Source organism: Eleutherodactylus coqui, chromosome 8, assembly GCF_035609145.1.
Source record: "Eleutherodactylus coqui strain aEleCoq1 chromosome 8, aEleCoq1.hap1, whole genome shotgun sequence".
Classification (NCBI taxonomy): Eukaryota; Metazoa; Chordata; class Amphibia; order Anura; family Eleutherodactylidae; genus Eleutherodactylus; species Eleutherodactylus coqui.
Window position 1 is genome coordinate 109,823,837 of NC_089844.1, and position 19,717 is coordinate 109,843,553.

General features: G+C 45.3%; 1 protein-coding gene across 1 annotated transcript in view; it reads right to left on the minus strand.

The window, feature by feature from the left end:
• ERCC4 (ERCC excision repair 4, endonuclease catalytic subunit) overlaps positions 1-19,717 on the minus strand; it is a 43,898-nt gene that overhangs the window by 7,364 nt on the left and 16,817 nt on the right. The window contains exons 6-11 of the mRNA XM_066576207.1: positions 12,579-12,786; positions 11,212-11,392; positions 8,006-8,125; positions 6,710-6,820; positions 1,742-2,330; positions 1,034-1,126 (exon numbers count right to left, since the gene is read on the minus strand). Coding sequence (XP_066432304.1) covers positions 1,034-1,126; positions 1,742-2,330; positions 6,710-6,820; positions 8,006-8,125; positions 11,212-11,392; positions 12,579-12,786 — 1,302 coding nt within the window. The remainder of the gene's footprint in view (positions 1-1,033; positions 1,127-1,741; positions 2,331-6,709; positions 6,821-8,005; positions 8,126-11,211; positions 11,393-12,578; positions 12,787-19,717) is intronic.

Consider the following 19,717-nt stretch of genomic DNA (forward strand, 5'->3'; position numbering starts at 1 on the left):
ACCGTTTTGGAATACATACGACTTTTTGATCGCTTTTTATTGCGTTTTTTCTGGGAGACAGGGTAACTAAAAAAATGCATTTCTGGCGTTCTTCATTTCTTTTTTCGAACGACGTTCACCGTGCGGGAAAAATTATGTGGTACTTTGATAGTTCGGACTTTTACGGACGCGGTGATACCAAATACATATTTTTAATTTATTATTTAGATTTTTTAATAATAGATATGGCAAAAGGGGGGTGATTTAAACTTTTACAACTTTTTTTTTTTTTTAATTAAAAAAAAACTTTATTGATTTTTTTTTTTACTTTACTTTGAAGTCCCCCTGGGGGACTTTAAGATGCGATGCTTTGATCGCTCCTGCAGTATGACGTAATGCTATAGCATTACGTCATATTGCTTTTTGACAGGCAACCTATGAAGCCACCCCACTCGGACGGCTTGATAGGCAGTCTGCTAAGGCAGCCCTGGGGCCTTTCATTAGGCCCCTGGCTGCCATGACACATGCACGGCTCTCCCGATCTCACCGCGGGGGGGCCGTGCGGGACCCCCGAACATCGTTCGGGGGATTTAAATGCCGCTGTCAGAAATGACAGCGGCATTTAAATGGTTAATAGCCGCGATCGGCCGCGCGGCCGCTCGCGGCTATTGCCCGCGGATGTCAGCTGTTATAAACAGCTGATGCCCGCACTGTATGAAGAGAGGTTGCATCGCAACCTCTCTTCATACATACCCCGACGCTCCATGACGTACCAGGTACATCATTGGTCGTTAAGGGGTTAATACAATGTTATCAGTGCTCCCGTGGAGAATCACAGCGTGTAGTCCCTGCTATCAGCTGTCCCTCCTAATGATGGATTTTAAACTCAACATAAAATCATTGTTCGGCCGAAAAGCAAACAATCATAGCAATTACACGCAACGATTAGTGTAGGGCGAATTCTGCTAATCGTCCTGTGTAAATGAGGCTTTATGCCATCTCCATTTACTACAGTGTCAGCCAAGCTGTCTTTGGTCAGTTGTCACATTGTTACCTAATCAGCTTTTCAAATGCTTCTTTTTCCTTCCTGAGTGAGGTGAGATATCTCTGCTCTTCTGTGGATCCACCATAGATGAGAAAATAAACTCTACAATTTTAAAATATAAAGGAAAAGTAAATAGCGTGCAATAGAAATGTGAAATTAAAGGCGTTTTCAGGAGGAAAGAAAAATACAGGAAGCAGAAAATGGTGGAAAACAAACAAAAAAAACCCCGCTCAGAGTGGCTGCAGCAGTAGCAAGCCATTCATCCATCACTCATTAATCACTGGCCTCTGTGCAAGAACAGCATGTGACTGCTGAGGCCAATCATTGGCGAATGAACAGCACGAGACTTCTGTAGTCACTTCTGGGACAGGACTGGCGGGGATTTTAGAAAGGCAAGAATGTATATATATTTTTTTTTTAATTTCAGAAAACTTCTTTAAAATACCGCTTTCAGACAAATAATAATATGCACTAAAGTGAAGCTCCACTTACACTCAACATTCCACCATTAACAGCCAAGCGGATGCCATCAGCACAAATTACTGAGTACCCCTACAATACTGGCCAGTGCACGATCTATAGGACTACCCGGGCTCTGTAACCAAGCTTGGTGAAGCAGTTTTACCTTTCCGGTTACACAATACGCACTTTGTAACTGAAGCTCTACAGTCGCTCTGTTTGGCCAGTATAAATAAACCACAACCCTCTTATAAATACCTTAAGGTTTTCTGCTTGCATGCTCTGTATATCTCGAGCTGTCGCACAAAACTGAGCTCTGCATCATACAAGACTACGTATCGTGGCTCCACTTCATGCAGTACCCTTGTAAGTGCATAGGGGTCAGTGCAACCTTGCAACGGATGGATGACAGTGAGAGGCTCTTTCAAGATGCCGTAATAACAGTCTGAAGGCAAATTCAGCTGAAGGTCTTCATATTTTGGTTCTTCTATACTACTCTCAATGCTAAGACTTTCCTCTCCATACTTGTCTTCTTCTTGATCTTTTCCAACATCGCCGCCTTCTGCTTTTTCCATCATCTGGGTTAAAGTCAATTCTGTCTTCTTCAAGTTTTTTTTCTGTTTACTTGAGCCTTCTTTAGTCTTTTTAGCCCGAGTGTTTTTCCCGCTCGCACCCGAATCCTTCTTCTTGACAGCTTTTCGGTTTTTCAGCCACACTTCAGCAGCTTTCTGATCCTTGCCGAAGGTTTTGTTGTACAGTCTCATCAACAGTGCTTCAGCCCCCACTGCAATATATTCTCTTAATTGGGCACAGGTACGATCATCACTGGCACAAATCAGAATACGGCCTGGCGGAAAAAAAAAAAAAAAAAAGACAATGATCGTTATGGTGGAAATGTAAAATGCCTGAAGCCAATTTACAAATTAAATTGCCAAAAAAAGAATATGAAGAAGTTCCTTGTAAGAGTTTTATCACTTTGAAATATGCTGAAGAGTCTTTAAAGGGGTTGTCCAGTTGAAAAGTACTGATGGTCTATCCTCAAGATAGGTCATCAATTGTAGATCAGCGGGGGTCTATTGCTGGCCTGGTGTGTTTGTGCACTGAGCTAATTTCTGCAGACAGCTCTATTCCCACTGCAGTGGTCAGGCTTGGTATTATAGATAAATTCATTCTCATTTGTTTAAATGGAAATTTTGCCTGTAATACCAAGTGACACCATTATAGTGGGAACGGAGCTGTCAGTACACAAATGCAGCGGCCCAGTGAACAGTTAATCGGTGGTGGGTTTGAGAGACAGACCTCTGCTGATCTACTATTCATGACCTATCCCAAGCATAAAGCATCAATAGTTTTCAAGAGGGCAACCCCTTTAACCTTTTTCCCAAACATACAACGTAAATGACAAATGAAAGGGTATTGTAATATTTATGTACGCTATCTAATATCAATCTCCTCTCTCACAGCATATAGTGAGAGAGACAGAAACTGCAGCTGGGTCCTCCTCTCCCAGGTCTTCTATTAAATGCATTACTCTGCCATAGTGTCATACTCACTTCCAAGGACCAAGATAAAACTCTTTCTATTGTAAGTCAACGGACTGCTGCTTTTAAAGAAGTACTCCATTTTTTTTTTTGAGAATTCCCTCACAATATCACTGACCTCTGCTGTGAAAAATCCAGTTCTGTAGCTCATCCCCTGTAGGCTGTGTATTCTTCATTTTTCCTCTGGCCTCTAGGTCACAAGACCAGCACTCTGACAACACTGGGTCCTGCAGTTAATGGGGTAGATTCATGACAACCATCATAAATAAAAATTGTCATTCTTGCCTACAGCAACCAATCACAGCGCAGCTTTCACTTTCGAGAGCAGAATACAAAATGAAAGCTGCGCTGTGATCGATTGCTGTGGGCAAGAAAGGTTTGTTTTTTTTAAATGACATTTGTCATTAAACTGCCCCATTAACCCCTGGAGGGTTTTTATTTTTGTGACGATGTTTACCTTGGAGGATAAATCATGTGTTATTTTAATAAATGAGACCTTTACAGATGTGATACCATTTTTATTCTTTAGATTTTTTTTAATACTGTTAAAAATGAAAATAACTTTTATTCTTTTAACTTTTTTGTATATTTAAATATTTATTTTAACACTTTTTTTTTAATGTTAATGTCTTTTTACTTAAAAAAAATAAAACAACTGTAGTCCCCATAAGCAATTTGAGATTACGGTCATCTGATTGCATATATCATATACTGCAATATTTCATTATTTACTGTATATTGCATTTCTGCTGGCATTCTTTTAAACCCCAACACAGGCCACAGGCATGGCTTAATAAGCAGAAATACTGGACAGCTCTGGGGGTCTTTCACAAAGCCCAAGGCTGCCATGACATTGCGGGCTAGCCATTCAGGTGACAGAGAGAGCCCTCTCCTTAGATGACTAACTGTTGGGAACAGAGCCATCTCTGATCCCGTGGCTCTGCGACCAGGTTGTCAGCTGTCAGAGATCCCGTGTATGGGCTGAGCCTGGTTTCCAGGGCCACTCCACATACTAACCCATCGCACATCCGACATACATGTATGTCAGATGATGCCAAGGGTTTAACACAGAGCATTGTCAGAGTGCTGGCCATGTGACCTGGAGGCCAAAAACAAAGAGTGCAGAATACACAGCCTGGAGTGGGACGAGTTAAAAATATATTTTTTTAAAAACAACATTGTTTCTTTATAATCAATGGAAACATAGAAATTTGACAAAAGACCAATTAACAGAAATGAACACTAACCTTTATCTATGTTGCAAACCATATAAATGTATATACTGAGTGAAATGAGCTCTATAAAAGGTCACACATGTAAGTTATACCCCCTCCCCAAACACGTAGAGCGCTCCGACATCTAGCACAAGCCATAGATGGTACTTTCACCATAATTACATCAAATCTGTTTCATTCTCAATCAGGTTTAATGCGATTGAGCTTGATTACAGATATTTAAACAAACAATGCAACATTCCTCATGAAAACGTGCCAGAAGAAGCCGGATATGTGATCTTGCACTTCATAACACGCTGTCAGGTTAAGGCTAAAAATAAAGCTTCGCATTTAACAGTCTTGGTGCCAGATGTCAGAAGGCAGAAATACTTAAGGAAAAACTTTCTGAAAAGTGAGGTGCAAGTAGAAACTAAAGCGGTCATACAGGATCTGTCAGAGGGCTCTGTACAAAGTTCTAGATATAAACGTAATTTACGGAATCAGCTAGCAAGCGTTAGCACGCTGCAGGAGATCTAGTGGATTTTAATTCCTTAATGATAATATGTACACATGCACAATATGTGGCGCTGTGTGCTTCTTGCTCTGTATAGGGTGACAGCAGCCTGGTGAACAGCTGATCGGCCAGGACCCCTGCTGATCTGCTACTAACGACCTACCTCTGTGGATAGGTCACCCCATCTAAAGAGCTGGAAAAAAACCCTTTATGTCACTCCATTCAAGGCTCCATACCGTTTAGATATTTTCATGGACAGAGCTCTGTGAGGGCTTGTTTGTGCGTGAGGAGACTTGATTTTTACTGGTACCATTTTTGGGTACACATGGCTCTTTTAATCATTTCACATCCCAAAAAAACACAATAAAAGTGAACAGACAAGGCATTTTGCTTCTGATTTTTTTACTTGTTTATATAGTGTTTGCCGTGCAGCATAAAAAGTGTTTAAAATTGATTGCATGGGTCATTACTAGAGATGAGCGAGTATACTCGCTAAGGCTAACTACTCGAGCAAGTAGTGCCTTAGTCGAGTATCTCCCCGCTCGTCTCTAAAGATTCGGCTGCCGGCGCGGGTGACAGGTGAGTTGCGGTGGTGAGCAGGGGGGAGAGGGAGAGAGAGATCTCCCCTCCGTTCCTTGCCACTCCCCTGCCGGCCCCCGAATCTTTAGAGACGAGTGGGAGGATACTCGGCTAAGGCAGTTAGCCTTAGCAAGTATACTCGCTCATCTCTAGTCATTACCCATGCAACGATACCCAATGTGTGTTTAATTTTTTTTCTTTCTCGTTTTAACAAACAAAGAGGAGGTGTGAAAAATGTTGTTTTTTTGCACGTTAATTTTTGACCATTTTTATTCATCCACTTCTGAGAAACCTAGAGGGGCAGCTAGAAATCTTTGGTGACCAAACAGGCTGCTGTTATGAGACCAGACAAAAGCACTATATAAAACTCAGGAATGGCCACATTTCTGCGCTGCTCTTGGATTCAATTACAAAAATCTGCTGCGAGGTTCCATTTAATTACGATAAAGAGTACACTGATATAGAAGGCCATGTTTACATGTATTCCGTGATACAACTACAATACAGGGCGTGTAATTGCGGCTTTACAAATCCATGTAGATGTAAGGTCATGCTGTAGATCTTAAAATATGCAGCATGTCCTATCTACTGCAGATTTCTTTCAGATTTGTTGTATACATCACTCATTCCATGCACACATCTGCACACAAAATGATTTTGGAGGGGTACGATTTCTCCTTGAGGAGAGCACCGTGTAGGCCCAAAGACTTATAGGTCAAGCATGCCCTTCTGGGAGATTTGGAATGCAAATAGGCAATGTGGTGCCACCTGTCCAGGTCTGATCTTCTAACAGGCCTTGCAACATGATTAAGACTATAAGCCAAACCAGAGTCTTCTCCGTAAGGAAAACTAACCATGTACAGACAACCGTTTCGGCGTTCTTGCCCCTGCTCCGGTCTGACTTATATCCTTAAGGCCCTTTTACACGGTTCGACAGTCTGTGAAGCGACTGCAAAAGCACTGATATCACTGCTAAGGTCAATGGCGCTCCTGCAGTGCTTCAAACTTAAAGTCCTGGCGGCCGCTCGCGGGCTTCTCATCCGCTTCTCGCTCAGTGCTTCCTACGGGAAGCGCTGTGCGGGTAGCTTTCAGACAGCACGAGAAGCCAGTGAGCTGGTGAGTGCTAACAAGGTCATTTAAGCTGACAGAAAAGTCAGCTTATTCAACTGATAACAGCAAGTAAGCGATAGTTTCCCTTTCACATGTAACAATTATCACTAACTTTGGCCGTTTGGATGAATTTGGAGCGAAAATCGTTGCGTGTAAAAGGGCCTTTAGTCATGTTACAAGTAGATCAGATAAAGGTTTATAGGGAAGCGGCTTCCAACAGGTGGCACTGCAGAGGCATTGTACCAGCTCCCATTTCCCACAGTCTTACCTGGCCCACCCAGAGCTTCACTGTTCTTGTTCTCCGTTTCAATCTCTTTCAGAACTTCACTCAACGCTTCCCACTTCGGGTTGCTCTCTAGAACCAGCTCTTTCTTTCCATCTAATAATAGAGATTTACAAATTTTAAAATGCCATAAATTATAGTAAATCTGACTCACCATATGCGACCACTCCTCCATGGCAGCAAGGAGCAAAAAAAAAAAAAAAATTGCTAATTTTTTCCACAAAAACAGATATGCATAAAAATGTGCGACCTTTTTCCTCAGAAAACTGACAAAAGTCACTTGTTAAGTTTACCCTATAAGTTCAACAATCTTGTAACATTAAGGCTGGGTTCTCACAGGGCGGATTCTCGGCGGAAATCTCGCGGTTTGGCCGCAGCGAAAAACCGCGAGATTTCCGCCAGGAGAACCACCGCTGCAAAGCCCACGGCGGCTTTGAAGCGGCCCGGGCGCTCGCTCTTCTGCTGCGGCCAGCGCTCCCATAGAGAAGAGCGCGACCGCAGCGGGGAAGAAAAAAAAAAATGAACATGCTGCTGGCAAATCCCCGCCGCAGCATCGGCTTCTGCCGGTTTAGCTGCAGCGGATTTGCCGTCCCATGTGGACTAGATTTCTGAGAAATCTCATCCACATGGCTGGCTAATCCTGGGATTAGCGGCCACATATGGATTTGCCGCGGCGAAATTCCGCACAGAATTTCCGTGGCAAATCCGCCCCGTGTGAACCTAGCCTAACAGAATCAAAGTAACATAAGTTATGTTTAGTATTCAGTAACAAAGCTTTACTGCGCCTGGAGCATACATTTTCGCAGTGACTTATGAGGTCTGTTCTGTAGAGCATTATTCACTACATTGTGCCTTTCTGTCTCGGGATTCCATCGGAACCACCAAAAATAGTATTCAAATAGAACCCTGAGCTGAACGACTTTAATAAAAGGGGAATGAAGACCACTGGTTTCCTTTTGATGCACTTTCTCCTCCATTCAAAGGTCAGAATAGTGTAGATGCCTGTGCTATTCCATCATCCAAAAATGATGGAGACCATGTCAAACGGAGACCAAGGTGGTTCCCGCGCCATTCATGCACACGTGTTAATGATGGCTGCCGGTTCAGTGACTGGCTGCAGTAGTCACATGAATGATGATCAGCACATGCGCTGCAGTCGTGGGATATTTCAAAAATTTGTACTATTTTTTTCCCTCTTTTTCATGCAATTATCTGCCCCTTGTGAAGTTTAAAAAGAAAAACCCGGAAAACCTTTTTGATGGTAAAGATAGTTTTACTTACCCTGCTTGCCATCTGGTTCATCAGTTTTACATTTTTTTGTAGATTTTGATCCAGGAACACTGTAGACCCGGCCTCGAGCATGAACAAACATGGAGGTACTGGAGTCAAGAAACAGCCAGCCTTCAAAAGGGGGGAAAAATACATCCGTGAGTGATAACAATCTGAACATCTAAAAGGCACTATAGAGCGCACTTATATGGGTTATACACCTTGTAATACAGATATGCAGCCAGAGATGAAAATGTAAGAGGGCTTGTCTCAGTTTTTTCTTCTAAATGACTGCTCTCCATGTCAAAACATAATAAAATATCCTACTATATACTCACCTCCCCGCATGTCCAGCGCTGCACCTCCATACTTTGTGCCAGGTCTGTTGACAGGCTGCAGAGGTCATCTGTGAATGGGACATCACAGACTGCTGCAGCGAACCACAGACAGTACTCGGATGCTGAGGCCCGTGATTGGCTGCGGCAGCTTATGAAGTCCTGTACATAGTCTGAATATAGCTTGTAAACACAGCGGCAGGTTAGACTGGAGGTGCGGTGCTGAAGCTAGGGGGACACAGAACAAGTAGAGAATTTTTTAATATGTTTTCTTATGAGATGCATTCATTTAAAAACACAAAAAAACTCGGACAACAACTTTTTGGCCTCCTGCACACAGGCGGGTCGGACCCCACATGTCAGATTTCCGCTGCGGAGTTCAACCCAGTGCCCGGCCGATGACCCCAGCTTACCTCCCACTGTCTTCTCCTCTGCTGCGAATTTTCTGGCGGGTTCACCAGCGCATATGCGCACTATAGAGGGCGCCGCACCATCACTGTGGCAATGGTCACAGGAGCCGCGTCATTCTGCAATGATGATTGCAGAATGGCCGTGGGATTGATGGCTTCCATTGACTTCAATGCTGCGATTTCTCCCCCACGAGCAGAAAATCGCAATCAATTTCCACTCGTGGGCAGGAAATCGCGTTTTACCATAGCATGCTATGAGATTGATTTGCTGCAGAATCCAGAAGTGGAATCCCACTCCGGATTTCACAAAGCAAATCCACCCGTGTGCGGGAGGCCTACCATATGACGTTTTTCTATGTTCTCCACTATTTTCAAAGATTGGAGATTCAACCATTTTTCACCTGTTACATCTCTAATTTAATTGTCATTTATTAACTCCTGTGGCTACCAGGGTTTGCAGGTATTCTGCACCTCCAGTAGCCAGAACCATTTTCAGACTTTTGACATGTACAGATAAATCGCAAATTCCAAAATAAAATTGTACTAAGCATCTATATCCGTATGTTTCCTGAACGTAGAAAACTCATTAATTGCAAGTGTCTTGTCTTGGCAGGCTGTTTAAAACTATGTCCCACTTCACACAAGTTTGTGACAAAAAGAAATATATATATATATATATATATATTACATATATTACACACACACACACACTATATGGACAAAAGTATTTGGACACTGCATGCTTTATTATTCTATTTAGTGGCGTGTCGGCCCTCCTCTTGCTTGTATTACAGCGGCAACACGTCGAGGCATATTTTCCACGAGTTCTCTTTAAAGGGGTTGTCCCGAGGCAGCAAGTGGGTCTATACACTTCTGCATGGCCATAATAATGCACTTTGTAATGTACATTGTGCATTAATTATGAGCCATACAGAAGTTATAAAAAGTTTTATACTTACCTGCTCCGTTGCTGGCGTCCTCGTCTCCATGGTGCCGACTAATTTTCGCCCTCCGATGGCCAAATTAGCCGCGCTTGCGCAGTCCGGGTCTTCTCCTCTTCTCTATGGGGCTCCGTGTAGCTCCGCCCCGTCACGTGCCGATTCCAGCCAATCAGGAGGCTGGAATCGGCAATGGACCGCACAGAAGCCCTGCGGTCCATGGAGACAGAGGATCCCGGCGGCCATCTTCAGCAGGTGAGTATGAAGACGCCGGACCGCCGGGATTCAGGTAAGCGCTGTGGGGGTTGTTTTTTTAACCCCTGCATCGGGGTTGTCTCGCGCCGAACGGGGGGGGGGGGGGGGTTTAAAAAAAAAAAAACCCCGTTTCGGCGCGGGACAACCCCTTTAAGTCTGGGCATGAATGGTTCGCTATTCCTCCTGCAAGGCTGTGAGAAGAGATTGCTGTGAAGATGGGCGTGGGTGGCGGTGTCGTACCGGTCGCTCCAGTTCGTCCCACAAGTGCTCGATCGGATGAATGAATAGTTATTACAAAATGAGCAGCTTTTTATTTTACCCATGCCCTTCCCAGCATATCGTTCGGCAAACTCAGCATACGTGCTGTTTTTTTGCAGTGTCCAAATACTTTTGCCCATATAGTATATATACACACACACACACACACACACACATATATTTATAATATTTTTTTTTAATAAAATGCACTACGTACATCTGCATCTAAAACTCATATCAACTTGCTGTACCTCAGGCTGTATTGCAGATAGAGCTTGCATCTAATCTTTGAGGCAAGTTTAAAATGAGACCACAACCAAAGCTCTACCTCTAATACAGCCTGAGATATAACCATTTAAAGCAAAGACATAGTTTATACATTTTTAGCTATTGAAGTGTCACTCTGTAAAGACATAGGAGATATCTCAGGTAGGGGGGAGTGTTCAAAGAGTAACTGTCCCCTGTCCTGACCTGTCTGTATTAGTAAATATTTATCCTACCCATAAAATAACAATTAGGCAACATATTTTTTTTTCTAACACTGTTTTGTGCCACTTCTCTGTTATACCTCTTGAAAATGTATGAATATGGGTCCATTTACATGGAGCGAGACATCTTTGGAACGAGTGAACGATGACAGTCATTTGCTTTACAATGCCGTCAGTTTACACACGTAGATAATAGTTTACATTTTTTCATCATTCGCTCGGTAACTTAATCATTGGTTTTTCAAGGGACTGTGCCAAGAAATAAGAACGACCAAGCAAAGAGAGAAGCTGTCACTCTAGGCGATCCAGGTAGGAAGAGGTCGGCATGGCACCGCTTGCATGATTTGGAGCACCGTTCGGCGGGCATCTTCATAGTATGCTTATTCTGAAGCGCCGCAGAGTTTCAGAATAAGACAGACATGTCTACAATGTACATACCTGTCCTGGGTTCATGCTGTCCGAGGTTTCAGCAGCTTGAACTAAGTAATAATTTGCCTTTAAGCTTCATGACAACTGTTAAATATGAGATCGTACCTGAATTTTGTCCAAAAGCTTTCTCACTGGCCCTCATTGACTCTAGCAGGTTCAGGAAAGTTACGCAATCATACTGGGAAAGATACTGTAAGAGAGTGCGGAGGATTTTTAAATCCTGAACCAAAGATTTAGTCTTGGCTCCAAGCTGATGCCACAAGGGATCCAAGTAATGCCGCATAGTCTAGAAGATGAAAACACACATTAATGGTATGTAATGCCTACCTCTTACATTACACACCCTCCAGCAGTTCTGCGGGCTGTAACTAGTGCTGTCCTCTGCAAACCGCTAAGAATATGTGGTACTGTTACCGGCATCCCCAGCATATTTCAATGTTGCATATTAAAAAAATAAAGTGCTAAAAAAAATTAGGGAAGCCCAATGAATAATTAAAATGGCTAGTGAATTACCAACTGGTCTTGTCTCTCTCCTAAGTGCAAGAGTATTGCATATTAGGCTCCCTTGTCCACGGCTGTTGAGTTGAGCAATATCGCCAGCGATATTCCGCCGCGGGGGAGCAGCTGTCAGTTCTCTGCGGTGAGCCTATTTGACAGATAGGCTCACTGTGGCAAATCGTGGCGATTTAGATCCCGCGAGTGGAGAATCGCTATAATTCCCCGCTCGTGGATGCCGCGGCTGCGCTTTCCATTGCAACGCTATGAAAAGCGCGCACTGCGTTACCCGTGGCCGGATTATTGCCGTGGGTAACGCAATGAACAATCACCCGTGGACAGACAGCCTTAAAAACAACGAAAACATAGTTTTTCACTCTAATTTTGGATGTCATGATCTGCATATGACATTATCGCCCATTTATCATTGGCTACTTTGTGTTTAATGCTGCCCATACACAAAAGACTTTGATTAGTTGCAACAAACTCACTAGCAACATACCAGACTAAACGGATGAGAAACAAGGTTTATTAAAAAAAGAAAAAAAAAGTGCAAAAAAAACAAGCAAACCAAAATCATAGTGGCCTTGTGTATGGGCTCCTGCAGATGGCCATACCTTCTCCCAGCGTCTCCCCGCTCTGCTATGTGCTGGCTGTCGCACAGTCACGCGCATGCGCAGACCAGAGCTGGCTCATAACCAGTTACGTTTCTCCGAGGTTCGCACAGAAATAGGATATGCCACGAATTGTTTACCACGCAGGTTTTCACGCAGTCAAATCACGGCTGTCTGCATAGGATTGTATTATCTAATGCAGCCGGCACGGGCAGAAATTCTGCGGGAAATCCTTCCGCGGAATTTCCGCCTGTGTTCATTTGGCCTAAAAGGGCAAGACATATATCATACACTAATACTGTCAACCGACCACATTACAAACTCTCTATGAAGTTATGGGCTTCAAATATGGACAAAAAATACCTTGTCAAAGGCTCTGCCAAGGGCATTCTCCAGGGACAGATCTTCCACCTCTAGAGCGGGATTGTAGCGCTTCAGCTCTCTTAAGCAAGCGTTCATTATATCCAGTATGGAGGCTTGTATAGCCAGCATGGCTGGGGTCATCGTGATGTGCAGCTCCACCACTTCTGGCTTTTGCTTCTCCAAAAATGAATTCACGGATACATGAAACCTTCAGAAACAAGGATTGGTTATTCCTAGCTGACATTAAATCACTCTGCAACTACCTTAAATATACATTCTATAGAAATAAGCCCCCTGCTACTCCAGAACACAGTACTCAGGAGTATAGTAGGTGGGGCTGCATTTAGCAACGGGCATGAAAGTATCTGAAAGTATTTGGGAATAGTCTTTCCAAGGGTCTAGTAGGTCTACAGGCAGGTGACACCTTTTATTCATTAATAACATTAATAACACAGTTTCACGATCCAATGATTTTTTTGAACAATCTGTTCTGTGTAAAGGACCCTTACGGTATATATTCACATGGGGGGGGGGGGGGGATTTGCTGCATATTTTCCATCATGAATTTGCATGCAGAAATATGCAGTTGGCAGCAAAGTGGATGGGATTTACAGAAATATTGTCCACATGCTGCATAAAAAAAATCCGCAGTGTAAAGTGATCTACACTGCGGACTCGAATTCTGCAGCATTTATGCTGTAGGTAAGTGTTGCAGATTTTGCAGCAGATTCACGTCAAAATTGGCAGCTAGCAACATCTGTAAGATCCAAATGGAAAAAAAATAAAATCTTCCCCACACTCCATACAGAGTCTTGCCCGCTACCCTAAGGCCTCATGTTCACGGGGAAAATCAGGCCCGCTACGGATTCGACATGGAGAATCTGCAGCGGGTCCCTCCTGCCCCGCGGACATGGGCGCTGAAAATGGGAATTTAAAAGAATTTACCCATCCGGAGCGGGCGGGGAAGGTCTTCTCTTCCTCACGGCCGGATCTTCTTTTTCGGCCGGCGGATGAACTCGTCACGCCGGCGGCTCGTCGCCGACGGGCCGCGCGCATGCGCCGGGCACATCCGCCGAGCCGAAGCAAGAAAGATCCAGCCGTGAGGAAGAGAAGACCTTCCCGGTCTGCTCCGGATGGGTAAATTCTTTTAAATTCCTATTTTAGGTCTCCCGCGGATCCAGACGGCTTTCATAGGCTTCAATAGAAGCCCGCGGGAGCCGTCCCGCGGGAGACCCGCACGAAAATGGAGCATGGTCCAGATTTTTTCATGCTCCATTTTTTTTAAAATCACTTTTATTGACCATCCGCGGGTATTTATCTACCCGCGGGTGGTCAATGCATCCCTATGGGGTGCGGATCCGCGCGCGGGAGAAGAGTTAAAATCCGCAGCGGATTTTAATTCTTCTTTTGCCCGTGGACATGAGGCCTAAAAGTTTCTGCGTTGTGGTCTCCAGTGCTGACACATTGTATAGACACATTACTACTACAGCCAATCGCAGGCTGCAAGGGTCATATGGATTGAGAGGTCATTGCTGGAGGTCACAAGACTGGCAGGGGAGCAGATGCAGAAATTGAGTCTTCTTTTTGGTCCCAATGTGCAATTACAAATCTGCAAGTAAGGATACATGCACACAGGCGTAAAAAAAAGTTGCGCCTGAAATTCTCATCGGACAGCCCATGTGCTTTCTGAACAAACCTTCTGCAACATGTTTGCCTGGTGTGAACATACCCTGAAGCTACACTTCATACTGAGTATCCGGCCCATGCTATAAGCATTAACTGTATTTTCTTACTAGAACTAAGTGGCATTATCTTTCCTTGCAGAACACACACAAATTATTCATTTCCAACAGATTATTACTCTTTTTACTACTTCAAAGTAGAGCATTAATCCTTTTGTGAACGGCAGCCAGATCCGTACTAGTCGGCAACCTTTTTATTCTTGGTCACTAATGCTCGGTGGACTAGCGGGAAGAAAAATCCACCATCTGGAAGAAGATGCAAACAGCAGCCAAAGTGCCCCAAATACGCCAGATAAACATGGGAGAACTGGCATGGAGTCAGCAGTCTCTGCGAGCACACATGAAGACACAACAGCCTCCGCTGATCAAAAGGCTTCTTCATTAACCTTGACGTTGTTTTACAGTTTATGAAGATTCATCGTGCCATTTAGAAAATGATGTAACTGAATACAAGCTTCAATCCAGCTGGATCAATGACAGCACTGCAAGATTTCAGGAAAAAAAGCCTTTTCTTTGATAAGTAGAGGTGAAAAAAAACTTCCTGTTATTAAAAGAGATTGCATTTTAATGGTTCATTCAGGGCTCTATGGAATAGAATGTTGCTGACTTTGCATATCTGTATCTTGGAAGTACAACATAAGGAATTGGTCAAGGAGCCGACTAACTCAGCGGTGATGGGGATTTATGGACATTCATCAGGCAAGATCCAATGTGTGGAAGAAAGAGATTTTCTTTTCAATAGTCAACTCAACTATTTCTCTTCCATCCCTCTGTAAAATTATTGATTAGTACTGTGCAAACTTTTTAGGCAGATGTGGAAAAAGTGCTGCAAATTAAGAATGCTTATGAGAGATGAGCGAGCGTACTCGCTAGGGCAAAGTACTCGAGCGAGTAGTGCCTTATGCAACTACCTACCTGCTCGTCTCTAAAGATTCGGCTGCCGGTGCGAGTGAGCGGTGAGTTGCGGGAGTGAGCGGGGAGAGATCTACTCCCCGTTCCTCTCTGCTCTCCCCCGCTGCTCCCTGCCGGCACCAGAATATTTAGAGACGAGCGTGCAGGTACTCGCATAAGGCACTACTCGCTCCAGTAGTTTGCCCTAGCGAGTACGCTCGCTCACCTCTAATGCTTACAAAAATAGAAGTGTTAATAGTTTATTCTTGTCAATTAACAAAACGCAACATGAATGAACAAAAGAGAATTCCAACTCAAATAGGCTTTTGTAGCGCCTATATCGCTGTCGCCCGTGTGAGAGAGGCCTAATCCTACAAAGTCCCTGACTCTGTGCAAGCGCACCCAGAAGAATTGATGCTGTTTTGAATGCAAAGGGCGGTCACCAGAGATGAGCGAGCGTACTCGTTAAGGCAAAATACTCGAGCGAGTATTGCCATTTTCAAGTACATGCCCGCTCGTGCCAAAAGATTCGGGAACCAGGTGCCGGCAGGGGAGAGCGGGGAGGAACGGGGAGTGCGGGGGGGGAGATCTCCCACTCCCCCATGCTCACTCCCGCAGCTCACTGCTCACCCCCGGCGGCCTCCAAATCTTTTCTCACGAGCGGCCATGTACTCGAAAACGGCAATACTTGCTCGAGTATTTTGCCTTAACGAGTACGCTCACTCATCTCTAGTGGTCACACCAAATATGGGTTTGATTTAGATTTCTCTTTTGTTCATTGACTTTGCATTTTATTGATTGACAAAACAAAACTATGAACACTTCTGTTTTTGAAAGCATTCTTACGTTGCAGCATTTTCCATACCTGCCTAAAACGTTTGCACAATTCCGTCAGCTGGCAGTTTAAAGGCCGATTACTTTTAATAGAACACTGCACTTCTTTCGACGAGGCTGTTGTGGCGATCAGCTGACTTCACTGACGTGACAAAGATGTGAAGTAATTATGTGTTTATTATCAGAATGGCAAAAATCGGGCCAAAAATCACTTTTCTCCGTCTTATGAAAAATAAATAAATAAATAAAACTGACCAATTCTCCTCCACTTTCAGTGTGGGCAAGTGGGCATGGAGCCGATTTCTGTGAGAAGCAGACAGCTCTATTCTCACTGCAGTCGGCTTGGTATTATAGGCCAAGTTCCCATTCCCAAGCACAGTATGATTATTCAGTACAGGGCTTTTCAAAGTATGACTGTGTCTGCTGTGGAGTCCCTCATTAGTCAGTAAGACACAGCTGGAGAATCAGTTTTGATATGTTAACCCCTTAGTGACCAAGCCTGTTTGCACCTTAATGACCAGGCCAAATTTTGGAAATCTGACACGTGTCACTTTAACATAGAATAACTCCATAAAGGCTCTGCATATCCAAGTGATTCTGACATTGTTTTTTCGCCACATATTGTACTTCATTTAGGTGGTGAAAATAGCCAGATATAATTTGTGTATATTTATTAAAAGTGCCCAGATTGGGAAAATTTTGAAAAACAGATATTTTGGTATAACTTACCGTAAAATCTCTTTCTCGTCGCGTTCATTGGGGGCCACAGCCTAGACCATGGGATATAGCCACTGCCCTAGGAGGCGACACTAAGCAAAAAAGTGTTAGCTCCTCCCCACCTGGCTATATCCCCCCTGCAGGCACTCAGCTAATTAGTCTGTCTGCAAGCAGCAGGAAGCCAGTGGGAGTAAAATTATACATACTATGTTTTATACATACCAAAAAACAAACTTTTGGCACAATTTTCTGCCGAACCATGACCGAAGAACAGAAAGTTCCAGCAACCGCCTAAATAAATAAGGGGTGGGTGCTGTGGCCCCCAATGAACGCGACGAGAAAGAGATTTTACAGTAAGTTATACCAAAAATATCTGTTTCTCGTCCGTATCATTGGGGGCCACAGCCTAGACCATGGGACGTCCACAAGCAGTCCCGAAACAATATATTGGGTGGGCATTCAAAGTTCGGCTGTGCGGTCAACGACCGCCGCCTGCAAGATCTTCCGGCCAAGAGCGGCGTCAGATGATGCAGCTGTGTGGACCTTATAAAATTTTGAGAACGTATGTAAGGAAGTCCAGGTGGCTGCCTTACACACCTGAAGGGCTGAGGCTCCGTGACGGACTGACCAGGAAGCCCCTACTGCCCGTGTGGAGTGGGCCGTAACCCGAAATGGCGGCGAGCGCCCTGAGGTGCGCTACGTCTCTGTTATCAGGGACCTTATCCATTTGGATAGGGTGACTTTTGAGGCTGCTAAGCCCTTTCGGGTCCCCTCCGGAATAACGAAGAGGGTGTCGGTCCTACGAAACTCCTTTGTTATTTTCACATAGATCCTCAGCGCCCTTACTACGTCCAGGTGGTGCAGCATTTTTTCCTTTTTGTGTACTGGATCTGGACAAAAAGAAGGCAAGACAATTTCTTCATTAATATGAAACTGTGATACCACCTTTGGTAGAAACTCGGGTGATGGCCTCAGCACCACTTTGTCCTGGTGGAAGGTCATATATGGCGCCTGTATAGACAAAGCCGCCAGCTCCGAGACCCTACGAATTGACGTAATGGCAACGAGGAATACCACCTTCCAGGTCAGTAGTCGCATAGAAATCTCCTTCAGCGGCTCAAACGGCTGGCCCGTCATAGTGTCCAAACACGAGATTAAGGTCCCAAGTTTGGACCGGGGGTTTAACGGGGGTGTCGTATGGGCGATTCCTTGCAGGAATGTACGTACTGCCATCCTATTTGCGATTGGCTTTTGGAACAGTACCGTTAATGCCGACACCTGTCCCCTTAGCGAACCTACCCTCAATCCTACTTCGAGGCCTGATTGTAGGAATGCAAGAATTCTGGCCACCGAAACTTGCATCGGTTGTACCCGTCACTCCTCACACCAGGTGAAGAAGCGCTTCCAGACAAATTGCAGATGAGGCTGGTTTTCTGGCCCGTATCATAGTCTGGATAACCTTCTCCGAATAACCTTCCCTCCTCAACACCTCGGTCTCAACGGCCAAGCCGTCAAATGTAGAGACTTGGAATTCGGGTGTAGAAAAGGCCCCTGGGATAGCAGGTCTCTTTGCTCTGGAAGATGCCACGGTGTGTCGAACAGCATTTCTTTGATAGTCGCGTACCAGCTTCTTCTCGGCCAGTCTGGTGCTATTAATATCGCTGGTCGCCCTTCCTGCTTGATTTTCCCTAGGATCCTCGGTATGAGAGGGATTGGTGGAAATACGTATAGGAGCTTGTACTCCCCCCACGAAATGGTCAGCGCATCCGTTGTCGCTGCTTGTGGATCCCGCTCGGGACACAAACGGGCGTAGCTTGTAATTTAGTCGGGACGCCATGAGGTCCACGTCTGGCGTGCCCCACTTCCGGCATATCGTCCGAAATACTTCTGGGTGCAGCCCCCATTCGCCGGGATCCACTGTTTCCCGGCTTAGGTAATCCGCCACCCAGTTTTCTATTCCGGGAATGTAGACTGCGGAAATCGAGCTCAGATGCTTCTCCGCCCACGTTAGTATGCCTGCTACCTCGCTCATTACCGACACACTCCGTGTTCCTCCTTGCCGGTTGACATAGGCCACCGCTGTGGTGTTGTCCGTCTGAACGCGTACATTTTTTCTCTTGAGATTGGGCCCGAAGTGTCAGCGAGTCAGGTAGATGGCCCGCAACTCTAGGATGTTTATATGAAGCCTTGTCTCTTTTTGAGACCACACTCCTTGAACAGACCGGTCCCCTAGTGTTCCGTCCCAACCTGAAAGGCTGGCGTCCGTCGTCACTACTGTCCAGCGACTTGGGCCCAAAGGCCGTCCCGCCTGAAGCCTCCCAGGTTCCAGCCACCACTTCAGTGACCTTTGGACTTGAGGGGTTATCTGGATTCGCTGTTCTGGACGCGTCTGGGCTGGGCTCTAACCGGCGTAAAATCGCCGCAAAGGATGTGGCCAAGCCAGAAACGGCCAGGGACCTCGCCCATTGGGGTTCGGGCCCTGGCTCCACAGGGGCAGTGGGGGGCACCGGGGTCCCTGGAGCTGCGCGCACCGCGGCACATCTAGCGCAGCGGGGGTCGACTTGACCGCAAGCGAACTTAACGCTGCAGGTAGTGCAAGCGTAATGCTTCACCCTCCCCTTGGCCGGGCTGGAACCCTCTGATCTAGGGTCAGACATGGCAACAGAACACAATTCCCAGGCAGTGGGTAAGCTACGTACCGTTACAGGAATGCCTGCAGGGGGGACGGGGAGGGCGAGGGGAGAACACCGCAAAGTGCTGCCTGGGGCAGGGCTTACCTGGTCTAGCAGCTGTTTCTGCGGTTCCCCCGGTCCAGCTGGAGCCTCTGGTCCTGACGCTTGGATGCTGTCGGAAGTCGACGCTGGTGTACCACACGATCTCGCGGCGTTGGTGACCCGGCAGGTGCTGTGGCAGGGACTGCTGCGGAGTTGTTACCGCTGCTGGTGCCCGAGACAG